The 12,151-nt window shown below is 44.1% G+C and overlaps 1 protein-coding gene across 1 annotated transcript in view; it reads right to left on the bottom strand.

Annotated features, from left to right (window-relative positions):
* Positions 1 to 377: 377 nt before the first annotated feature.
* LOC126541776 (steroid 17-alpha-hydroxylase/17,20 lyase-like) overlaps positions 378 to 12,151 on the bottom strand; it is a 34,677-nt gene continuing 22,903 nt past the window's right edge. Inside the window, exons 7-10 of the mRNA XM_055076916.1 lie at positions 11,565 to 11,690; positions 3,277 to 3,381; positions 2,344 to 2,475; positions 378 to 1,003 (exon numbers count right to left, since the gene is read on the bottom strand). Coding sequence (XP_054932891.1) covers positions 651 to 1,003; positions 2,344 to 2,475; positions 3,277 to 3,381; positions 11,565 to 11,690 — 716 coding nt within the window. The 3' untranslated portion in view covers positions 378 to 650. The remainder of the gene's footprint in view (positions 1,004 to 2,343; positions 2,476 to 3,276; positions 3,382 to 11,564; positions 11,691 to 12,151) is intronic.

Raw genomic sequence — 12,151 nt, 5'->3', positions numbered from 1 at the left:
AATATCGTCTACTGTCAGTACATAAGCTTCTACAGGAGGGAAACGTACAGCCGCATGTTTGTCCCCTAGAATAAAACACGTCTTTCTAAGTTTCATTCAGCTAATTAACTAGGAAGTATGCTCAATCGGAAGTTACAAACAAACGTGTTTTGTTTCGTGGACTCCCTTGGACTGCACCCCTCTCAACGCATATCGTCGCTCGCGTCGAGGCTCGGTTTAACGGCCACCTGCGTCTAAACGGCGCTCCGTCGCAGCTTTGTCGACAACAGCTGCGTCTTTAGAGAGTCGTCGTAAAAGAGCCATTGGTTGTGTGTCACAGCGCCCACAAGGCCATCATCACTTGCGTGACAAGATAAGGATAAAATACAGAGAAAAGATACAACAAATGGTTGTGTATTTCTTTGTACTTCGCGTAAATGACATATACATTATTATATGTACAGCTACATACCAACAAAACTGTATACCAACATAATTTATACCACCATAGCCGCTTCGCGGGTCAACCACCTTCACAGGGTGGAATGGCTCCTCAATTTTTTTATTGACCGCAGTTTGATTCTCTGTGCAACCACTGCTAGAGAAAGGCTACATTTAGAGCTTCCAAAAGTGTTCCAGTGTGCCACGGTTTCCACGCAGTCCGGATGTATTTAGTTCCTTCTCGTAAATGCGATGTTTTGCTCAGCAGGGTGTACAAACAGGCTCGAATCATTTCCTTTCAAGTTTACAGCTGAGAGCCCGTCAGGGACGCTGCAGCTGAGCCTTTGCATGAGTCGCACGAGGATGTAGAACATGTTCATGTGGGCTAGCTTCTCTCCGGGGCAGGTGCGGGGGCCCATGCCGAAGGAGATCAGTGGACCGGCGTCCGTGCGCACTTTTCCCGTCACAGGATCAAGGAACCGCTCGGGCCGGAACTCTTCGGGCTTTTCCCAGTTCCTGGGGTCATGATGCACTCCGTAGATGTTGTACATAAGGGCCGTGTCCTTGGGTATGTTCCACTTTCCTGCGGAAAACGAGCCTGCTTGGTTAAATACGCAGCCGTTTGCTGTTTCATGTCTTGGCAAAAGTGGGCTCAAGGTGTGCGCGTAATATGGGGCCGGATTCACTAACTGTCTTGTTCGCAAGTGCTCTCTGCCATTTGCCGGTGGATTTCGCTGCTAATATTTCCAGCATTAGAATTGGTTAGCGTTTCCTCTCGCGAACAAATCGAGCATCAGAGCTCTTTGTGAGTATGGGCCCTGATTATTTGGCTAAAGGGCTGTTTTCGCGTGTCTTCCTCTTTGTGTCTCCTGTGCTCACGGGCAACCGTCGCGGTTCCTCACGTAATAGAATGGGAGGCGGATCGCCCCTAGATTCAGCTGTTTGACTTTCGGGCGGGCTACGCTTCGCGGTCTGGCCACGTGTGAGGCGCCGGCCGGCGTTCCCGCGGATTGCGTCCTCCGCAGTGGGGTGGGGAGGGGGTGGGGGGTGGAAATGAGCGAAGCACAAGAAAGGGCCGTAAGGACTCATAAGCGCATTCGAATAGAGGCGGCGACGCCGAACGACGAAAAAGGGAACAGCTTTTGCGCCAACGCTCTTTTTGTCATCGGTATGCGTTGACCATCTGATTCACGTGATGGCGCCTAAAGGGCATGCGTTCATGGTGCCGCGAAGCAAGATGAGTTTACTGCTCTGACTATGGGGGTTGATGGGCTGGGTAGTTCTCCATTTTTTTGCCTCTCTTTCCTTCCTAACCCATTTTTTCTCTCCCACATCGTATGGCAGCCAACCGCATGCACGGCCCTATGGTTAACATTCCTGCCTTCTTTCTGCTTTATTTATTTCTCACTCTCTTTCTGCTCTGTTTGCAATAGACTTTGTCACTATAGCGAATGTTTGCTGCTATAGCATTTAGCCTCACTTAGTGTTCCAACTGTTTTTCGGCCCTAAGGGTGGGCAACCCTGAGCTCTTCATGCACAAGAAAGTGGCGCGCGCGAGTAAGCACCGACCAAGGGAGCTATGTTAGCGGTGACGAACGCAAGCTGCAAGGAACTCTCTCGAAACAGGGCCCATATTCACAACAAATTTCTCAGATAAAACTGTTCGTAGGTAGCCAGCCAGTCACGATGTCGGGCATATCATTAGCGAAGGCGGCCCTACAATTTCAAGCGGCAATGGCGTACGAAAAAGTTTCTGCATTCAGCGCCAGCAGCTTTGTGAGCCCAGCTCCCGAGCCTGGAAATCAATATACCATATGTTCAGTAAAAGTTAACGGGCAAGCGAAAGCTACTAATACGGGGCTGTTATTTTTTTTCTCACTGTTTATTTGAGTGGCTCGCGCTTCTCTTGAAATGAGAACTCACCGACTCGGGTGTCCGTAGTTGTGTTGTGCGGTAGGCCGACAGGTGCCGCGGGATGCATCCGGAGCGTCTCCAGCAGGCAGGCCACGGTGAAGGGAAGCTTCTCGCGGTCACCGTGCACGGGCGGCACGCTCCCTTAGCATAGAAACGGGAAAACGGGAAAAAGGTTGTTGGTGAGTGAATGTGCGAATCCGTGAAAAAAAAAAAAAAAGAACAGGCGAATTACTATGAGAAGACGTAGGTAGCTAGGTAGCTAATCTGAAATTTAATCGTTGGGATAGGTAGTGTCGAGGACGGACCCCAAGGTACTCATTTGCTGTAGCCACCTATTGTTGATAATGAGATTTATTGCCGTAACTTCTCTAATTGCGCACGTAATTGCGGAAATTGCTTTGTATCTAGAGGCTGCAATCCATGCACTCGAATAGTAAACATAACGTTACTGTGATTTATACTTCTGTCATTTTAAAAATTCGGTGCAGCTAAAAAAAAACGTACTGTACACTATTCCGTAAGGGAGACCTTGACGTGGTTTATTCCTATAAAGTGAAGGGCCATGTCTAGCACATATTAAACAACGTGGTCACGGAAGCGTGTACCATCGCATATATCGACGATTAAAAGGTACTAGGTATTTCCATGTAGTTCCTCCATGGAGTGCCACAATGGTCGGTCACTCACTCACTCACTCACTCACTCACTCACTCACTCACTCACTCACTCACTCACTCACTCACTCACTCACTCACTCACTCACTCACTCACTCACTCACTCACTCACTCACTCACTCACTCACTCACTCACTCACTCACTCACTCACTCACTCACTCACTCACTCACTCACTCACTCACTCACTCACTCACTCACTCACTCACTCGCTCACTCACTCACTCTAGGTGTGAACCTAGACTGAGTGGTGCGAGGCTCTTCTTACCGATATTGTCTTCAATTTCTTTTTGAATTCTAGCTTGGATGCTTGGTTCCTTCGCCATCCGCAGCAGGAGCCACTGAAGTGTAGCAGTTGATGTGTCAGCTCCACCTAGGAGGATTAAATAAGTAAATAAATAAATAAATAAATAAATAAATAAATAAATAAATAAATAAAGCAGACAAATCGAGAGCACAGTTCAGGTAAAGGAAACAGAAACAAATTAAATATCCCATATAAATGCTTTAACACGAGACAATAACCAAACTTACATGCAAACGCGAAGGTAAGATGCTTGTTACAATAGTTACAACTATAATGCGAACGTCAAATCGGTTGTACTTTACTGCGTCACTCACTACGTACCTACAAAAACAGAGTGCCCTCCAAAAAATAATCCATGAATCACGCGAGAAGTTAGTAAAGCTAAGCGACGTTTGAAAAGGTTACGTAGGGCAACAAAAACAAAAGGCGGGGATGATTCAGAAATTAGCGGACGGCATCGCAGAATTCAAACTTACAGCTAAACATGCTAAACAGCACTACTTCGATGTAACACTACCCAATTTTCTTGTTAATAATCCCCAGAGGTTCTGGAATTACTTTCCTGCCAATAAAAATGTTACCATCACGTCATCTTCCCGAAGAAAAAAACTGCTAAGGCTAACGTATATAACGATGCTTTTCGGTCATTGTTTTCTATAGATGATAATATTATTCCCGCAATTACAGCGCAACATTGCAGGAAAATCCATAAACTAAACATTACGGACGCCGGTATTTTCAATCTACTGCTTAAACTTGACCCCGAGAAAGGCAGTGGCCCCGTAGATATACCTAATACTTTCCTCAAAAGATATGCAGAGTGGCGTATTAAATATCTTGGCCTGAACATTTTGGCCTAGTTTTCCTGAAATCACTTACGATTATCAACTACCTCATGACTGCAACACTGCAAGCGTAATCCCAATCCACAAGGGAGGTGACACAACATTACCTTCAAATTTCAGACCCATTTCACTAACGAGCACATCACGTAAACTTCTCCAACACATAATCTTAAAGCACATGACAGTACTCCTAGAGCGCATTAATTTTTTTCTCGCCGAACCATCATGCTTTTCGCAGTGGTCTATCGACAGAAACTCAACTAAGAGAACTAGTCCACGATCTTGCTGTTACAGTTACTAACCGCGGTCAAACTGATTTGATTCTACTCGATTTACTTAAGGCTTTCGATTATGCATATAACAGCAAATTGAGAGCTAAAGTTGAAAATGTTTTTGGCATGGGATAACATTCTGCTTGGATAAAAAGCTTCTTAACTAACGGCTCGCAATTTGTGGTTTACATAAAAAATGCTTTCTAACACAGTCGCAGTAACATCCGAAGTCCCTCAAGGGCCTGTTCTCGGACCATTGCTTTTCTTACTCTATATTAATGGTATCACAGCTAACATCAATTGCAGCATAAAACTATTCGCGGACGGGTGCGTCCTTTACAAAGAAATTAATCATTACAATGATCATATTAAATTGAATGATTCTTTAACTGACATTGCTAATGGGTGCTCTAAATGGCATATGAAAGTCCGCGGTCATGACTGTAACCAGGAAAACGGTATTATCAATCTTTATGTACGCAATTAACGGCACTTCACTTAACAAAGTTGAAGAACACGAACATGTAGGTGTCACATTAACCTCGGAGCTGAAATGGGACATACATATCAGTAATATAATTTCAAAGGCGCTGCGCAAATTATTTTTCTTAAAAAGAAACCTGACACTCGCCACCACGTCAACGACGCTGATAGCCTAAACATCATTTGTAAGGCTTGTTCTCGAATACGCTAACGCAGTCTGGTTTCCGCGTACACTGACTAACATAAGCAAACTAGACTCAACACAAAGGAAAGCTGTGAAGTTCATTCATAACAAACATAAACGTACAGACTCGCCAACAAATCTGTTAACCGTGTCCGCTTTGCGAACGCAATCCGCAAGAGCGAAACACGCTCGCTTAAAATTCTTGTTTCTACTACTAAAAAATAACTATAGGATAGACACCTCCTTATACATTTAATTTTCCCAGGCTTGACCTACGCGTAATAAGCATGCGCGCACATTGGCAGAATTTGTATGTAAAAATGACACGTCTAAGTATTCTTTCTTGCCGCTCACAGTAGCAGAATGGAACCAACTTGACACTACTGTCACCAACAATGAATCATTATCTGAATTTATTTCACAAATAGAAAAGAAAACTGTGTGTGTGTAAGAGTATCTATGCATGCAGTGGCATCGGCACAGCTTGCTTTGTTCATTAGGGAATTTTAATAAAGCTCATTTGCGACAGTTTATTCGTTTGCCATAATGATTCTCAAAGGCTCGAAGTTTAATTTTAGTTGCTTCTGTTTTATTGCTTGCACCGTTATTCTCCTTGCGCATTTCTCGCAAAGCTTCTTGTCTTTCTTTCTTTTGTTTTGCTATTCCGTTTGATCTTAACATTGTAGTACTTGTATAGTATGTATAACTTGCAATGCTTATGTAATTTTTTTTTACAACCTGGCACTTTATTTGCCTTGCATGGTATAGATGAATTATTGTGCTGCCCAACTGCCACGCTCTCGAAGGAGAGCAGCAGTATTGAAAATAAATAAATAAATAAATAAATAAATAAATAAATAAATAAATAAATAAATAAATAAATAAAGTTGAGAAGGTAGTTCGAATGTAATCTGAGATGTGAGCCTTTTCAAGCTACCACATAGAGAAAATTTTTTTCTCTCGTCTCTATGTGCCTACGGAAAACACAAACGCGTGTCGTGCTGCATTGAACTGTTGACGCCGATGTTTAACTTAGCAGTGGCAGGGGTTGCGGTTGTCGCCAAGCATCGGCGTTTGTCATGCGATCAGTGGACTGAGAGCTTTTAAGAAGAATGGTGCACTTTCTTAACGCGTCTTCCAATTTACTCCAATAAGTTTGGAAATGTAGCTCTTGCGCACATTCGAGCGGAACGAGCGTTGGCATTGTTCGCCATTTATCTGGCGTAGACGTTCTTCAGAAATTGAATAAATAAAAAAGAATGTTGGGCACAATTTCTCTGAAAACATTAACGAGGCTAAAAAAATATCCCAGTTATTTTCGTGCCAGATGATTCATAAGGTAGCAGATGAACTACAGGTGAAATGCAGATTAATTTTTTTTTATTTGTGGCTTTCTTGACGCCTGTATAGTATGTCAAGCAACGTTTGCTGACTGAACATCTTGAAGGGGCAGCGCGAAAAAACGAAGACAGAAGGCAGGAACACACAGGACAGCGCTGAACTCACAACTAACTTTATTCTAACTAACTTTAACTAACTTTATTTAAATTTAACTAACAACTAACAACTAACAACAACTAACTTTATTAAATTTAACTAACTTTATTAAAAAAAAAAAGGGTCGCGTTGTGTAAGCATGCCATCGTTATATTTGCATGATAGTGAATTTGAATATTTAAGCCGCCTCATAGCGTAGCATTAGATTAAATGGGTTTGCATGTTTTTTTTTTTTTTGCCTGCGCACTGATACTGACGCCATGGATGGGAGAGCACGTGGCTATGGGTTGTGTACATAAGTGTGTGTATGCCTTCGAATAAAGTTAGTTGTGAGTTCAGCGCTGTCCTGTGTGTTCCTGCCTTCTGTCTTCGTTTTTTTCGCGCTGCCCCTTCAAGATGTTCAACCAGTACCAACTCGCCCAAATGTCGATCCTTCTGCAGTTTGCTGACTGGGTGTGTAATGTGGCCTTCAATAACATGATAAGTCCAGTGAAACAGTGGTTGTGGCACTATACCGGTTTTTTTTAGAGTTAATAAATATTTAAAAATTGCGTGTGGCGTACAACCCAAATGTAAACCTTGAGCTTGATTACTCAAACTGACGGACAATATTGTGTAGGAATATAAAATGCATAGCTTAATCGTTAAACACTCGCTGATGAACTGTTTAACTAATTGCTTTAGGGAACATGTTCCAATGTATGAATTGAAGCCAGGGATTTCTCAAAGCACATTAACTTGGAAGAAAGTTTCAAACCCACACCAATATTGAAATAATCCCTTTCAAACTGGCAGTGAAGTTGCACTGTCATTTCATTGACATAATTTTAAAGCAAAACGACTTCTTATGGATTGAATCACAAGGATAAATGGAACATCAATAAATTTTGTCACACACTTTGGGAATGCATATCCCGAATTTGGTGTCATCCTCACACTTCCTTCCAAGTGGATATGTCTTGCCATTGCGCCTGCTACATTTCATAAATTGCAATATGTGTGCCGCAATGCAATTAACTTAAAGGTTAATCAGTAGAATTTTGGTAAATACTCGATTACAAATATAAATTTCTTGTGCAAATAATCTCAGCCTTTCAAGCAATCCAGCTCTTTGAGTAGAATTGGGCTACATGCTATACGCCTCGTGCACCGCCTATAGAGGCGCCACTGAAAGCCACCTAGCGGACGCTTCCAACCGTACACGCGGGAGCAGTAGCAGACGACAACCCTTTGCAGCAACGATGGCTGAAGTTCGCGGCTGCGAATTCTCCTTTGTTCGGGTGCCAGGCTGCTGCTTCTGCGGTGACAGCTGTAGGGAAGATGCTGACCTCTGTGCGAGCGGGTATGAACACGATATGTTACCGGTGTTTGGGACAACATGGTCCACATACGTGTAAGGTGTGTCCCGCAGACAAACGCCATGAACCCCATTTACATGACGTGGAGCTCATATTGGCTAGCCGATAAATTTTGTTCAGTGATGCGATTTCTCGATGGTATTTTTTATTCTACCCTTGCCGCAATGCTGTTTCTGTACCTGAATAATAAGCACCCGTCGTTAGTGCAGACTTATATCAAACAAATCCGCAGGGTGCAATCTCTGCATATGCCGTTGTGATTTTTCTGCCGATGAATACATGTGACATCGCCGAATAACTGCAGTCGAAGTCGCCTCAAGAAGAGTAATTGCCAATTTATTGATGGAAACGCGTACACTAGCCAACGAAGTCACCAAACACACGGGTTAATAAAAGCGCGTGTTAGTGCTGTATACCGCCGATGAACTACCGTTCCCGCTGCAGTTTGTGCAATTTTAAATTGCCCAAGGGGGCTGCTTGGAAACGTACAAAGCCAAAGACTGAGTAGCTTTTCAGTACTTTCTTATATTACTAGAGAGAAGTGCCACATGATATATTTAAAGGCAGAGCAGCGCCAGTCAAAGTAGATGAGCGCTGGCGGCAGGGCCCGGTTTAGTCGTCTGCAGCGTAAGTATAAGAAAGAATTCAGTTTAGTACAAAACTCACATGCAAGAAGGGACTACGTTGTGAAACAAACAAATCACTCGGCATGTTAAGTTTGCTCAGGCAGCATCGAGGTGTGATGACTTCCCAAACGGGATGCGAACTTTTCAGCGAGAAATGGAACAAAAATACCACATGCAGCAGCTATTAGCAATTCTCGCCCTCAACTACCTGTTTTCTAAACACATTTTCAAAAACGCAAAGAATATCTAAGATGCCCTCGGCCGAAAAGAATAAAGCTGTTAAAGAAGCACTTCCTTGGTATCATTCCGATAAGACACAGCGTGATTTATACCCTTTACAAACAAGGCAGGGTGATAACTTCGCAGCTCAAAAGAATCGACAAGAGTTATGCATGGAGCAACTAGCAACAGTTAAACATGTGCGAGGCCACGCATAAAATAGATGTAAAAACTTGAAGAGCACGACAGCTGGTGCGAGGATTTACCGCGCCACATGAAACCAACAATTTCAGTTCTTGCAAACTTCAATAGCTTTAACATACAACGCAATGCGCTCGTGCAGTCGTGCTGCCTAGATAGCGCTACGCGGTAAAGAAGCAGAAAACATTATAAGCGGCAAACAGCATTTCGAACTTTAGCGAAATGCCTTTAAACCTCATGCAGCACTGCAGACGAACTTCGTTGCTCACGCGTCTAACTATGATCGAGTGGAAAAAAACACCGACGAGACAAAGGAAAGGATGAGAACAAGAAATTTCCCTTCGAAGCGACGATCCATTTTTGCTACCGTTGCTCCCGCTGATGAGGCTTTGCCAGGAATGATTAGAACCGTATCCCGGCACGTTTTCACCAGTATTTGAGCCCCCCACCCTGCAACAATTGTTCTTCGACATTCCCTGAAGCTTTGGCCACCCCACACGTGCGAATGGTGTTGCCTATCTTGCTCTGAAAACCGGAATAAGACAGGGAAGCACGATCAGCGGCACAACAAACTACGGCGCGCGCCAGGCTCCTCTCCCGCGTGTTCTGCGCAAGGCCGCCACCAGTGGCGCGTCCGTCGGCGTGCACGGCGCCTATAGGCGATATTTAAGTTAAACCTTAAAAAAAAGGACACTCCATGTATCGGACTCCGAAGATTGTTTTGAATTAGTTGTCCGATGGCATGGACGCGAAAATGGCCAATATTTGTTTGATGCTGTATTCGCGAAGACGTCCCTTTTTACCCGTCTGTATTGGAAGAGGAACCTAGTACGACGACTTGCCGGTGAATAAGACGAGCTGGAGAAAGTGAGAGAGAGGGAGAGAGAGAAGAAGGAAATTGCGACGGGAAATAAAGATTAACGGGAATAGAAGCCCCATGTTTGTTACCCTACACTCGGGGATGAGCAAGAAGTGATAGAAAAGCGAAAAGGAAGGCGAAGAAAGAAAGCACAGATTCGATATGTAACGTGAGTGTTTGGGTTCTTTAAGAAAGTCAACTGAACGTAAGGGTTTAGTAGTGCCCTCATGGCTTTCTGGTGCGACGATCGTCAGTCTAGCCTTGTAAGATCGTTTGCTCCGAAAGCGGCTGTTCATTGAGAAGTGTTAAGGACCACATCTGTGTTCTTTCACGAGCATAACGGAAAATAACGTATTGAATGACTTCCCGGTTGGTGCAGTAGTCACAGGCACACACTGTAGCTCAATTCAGCGCGACATACAAGACAGTTCGTAAAAGCTACACCAAGCCACCGGCGGCAGATTACAGTGGCCCCGACACGAGATAGTCACGATGGGAGAAGGAGCTGGTGAAGGGGGTGCAGACGGTGCAGGCGGGTCTGGTCAAAACTTGCCGAGTTTTACGTAGACCACGTTGCATCAGGCGCGAACATGAAAAGTTTTGCCGCTGCATGTGCTCTTGATAACCGAACGCAATCTTCATGAGCAGACGGAGCAGCTGCAATGCCATGTTCGGCGTTGCCCGTGATGCCACAGTAGTTTGGAAGCCGCTGAATGGTGATGTCATGTTTACACACGACCTAAGCGCTATTTCCTTGGCTCAGTCACGCATTGTTCACTTAAAGCAGAGTTGGCACATCTGCACCGGGTTGCCATAGATTATATTGAAAGAGAGTGGGAGAGAGAGAGAGATAGAGAGCAAGAGAGAGGGAGAGGTACTATACCGAGAAACGGCTCTTGTCTAGCCTCCCTGTTAGGGTTAGGCAGCCTCTAACATCAGGGACATCTTAGGGGTCCACGAGTGGCCATTTGCTTCAGCGGGGGAAAATGATGAATAGTTACATTATATTGTGATCGGGCATAACAGTATTTGCATTTTACAGACGTATGTGGCGCAGGACTTAAAAGACCTAGATCAAACAGGTGACCTGAAGGCGACTTTATCAGACTCGTAAAGACTTTGATATCTTTATCACTGCGCAGAAAGGCTTTTCGCTTATGCCTGTTTCATAAAGTATTTCATCATCATATCCTTAGCAGTGAGCTCATTCTAGCATCTACTTATCTGGAACCTCGAGTTGATTCCCGTCATAAAGTAAGAGGTACAAACAGGCTTTCATTTTCATTTATTCCACATACAACGAACGTCTGGAACCACCTTCCTGATGATATCGTGTCAATCGAAGACTGCGCACATTGCCTCCGAACCTTGTTTGCTTTTCTTCACCTGTGACCATGCACGTGGCCACATGCGCTGTTTTACGCAAGCGCTGTCGCGCCGTATTTTCCTTTGGTCCAGTTCAGACGTCGCTAGCTATATATATATATATATATATATATATATATATATATATATATATATATAAACTTGTAATCGTTACTGCTTTTCACATGTATCCCACTCCCCTCTATTATGCCTTGGCGCTTGAGGGTAAGTGAAATAAATAAATAAATAAATAAATAAATGAATGAATGAATGAATAAATAAATAAATAAATAAATACGAAAACAGCGCGGAGTGGGGGACCAGTTCTCGAAGTACTTACCATTGAAGAGGTTCATCGTAACGAGAATCAAGTTGTCTTTGGTCAGGTATTGCGCATCATCTTTGTCTTCCTTGATGGCTTCTTCTCGGGCCGTCAACAAGGCGTGCGTGAAGTTTTCTGTGTTACCTGTCGATGGGTAAAGGCGACGCGCTTTTTTGTTGCCGCTGCACTAACCAAGATATCGTGCGTCGGAAGTTTATTCCCGCCCGCTGACATAACTGGGAATGAACGTGCTTCCATGCACGATACTGCTTCACTTACGAGCAGACAGTACCTTTTAAATGATTCAAACTGATGACGAAAGCAAGGAAGGCCGAATTACACTGAATGTTTTATTGTCTGGCTCGACCTTGTGACGCCACAGAATAAGAAAGAGAGAGAGAGAGAAAATAATGCAGAGAAAGGCAGGGAGGTTAACCAGAGGTAGTTCCGGTTGGCTACCCTGCGCAGGGGGAAGGGTTAAGAGGGATAAAAAGAGAAACAGAGTGGAAGGGGGAGATAGAAAGAAAGGGAGACAAGCACGAACAAAGCACGTACACTACAGAACGCTAGGGGGCGGCATTCTTAGAGTCTGTCGTGAAGCCCCG

Source organism: Dermacentor andersoni, chromosome 2 (assembly GCF_023375885.2).
Source record: "Dermacentor andersoni chromosome 2, qqDerAnde1_hic_scaffold, whole genome shotgun sequence".
Taxonomy (NCBI): Eukaryota; Metazoa; Arthropoda; class Arachnida; order Ixodida; family Ixodidae; genus Dermacentor; species Dermacentor andersoni.
The sequence above is the reverse complement of the archived record's forward strand: the minus strand, read 5'-3'. Positions and strand labels throughout refer to the sequence as shown.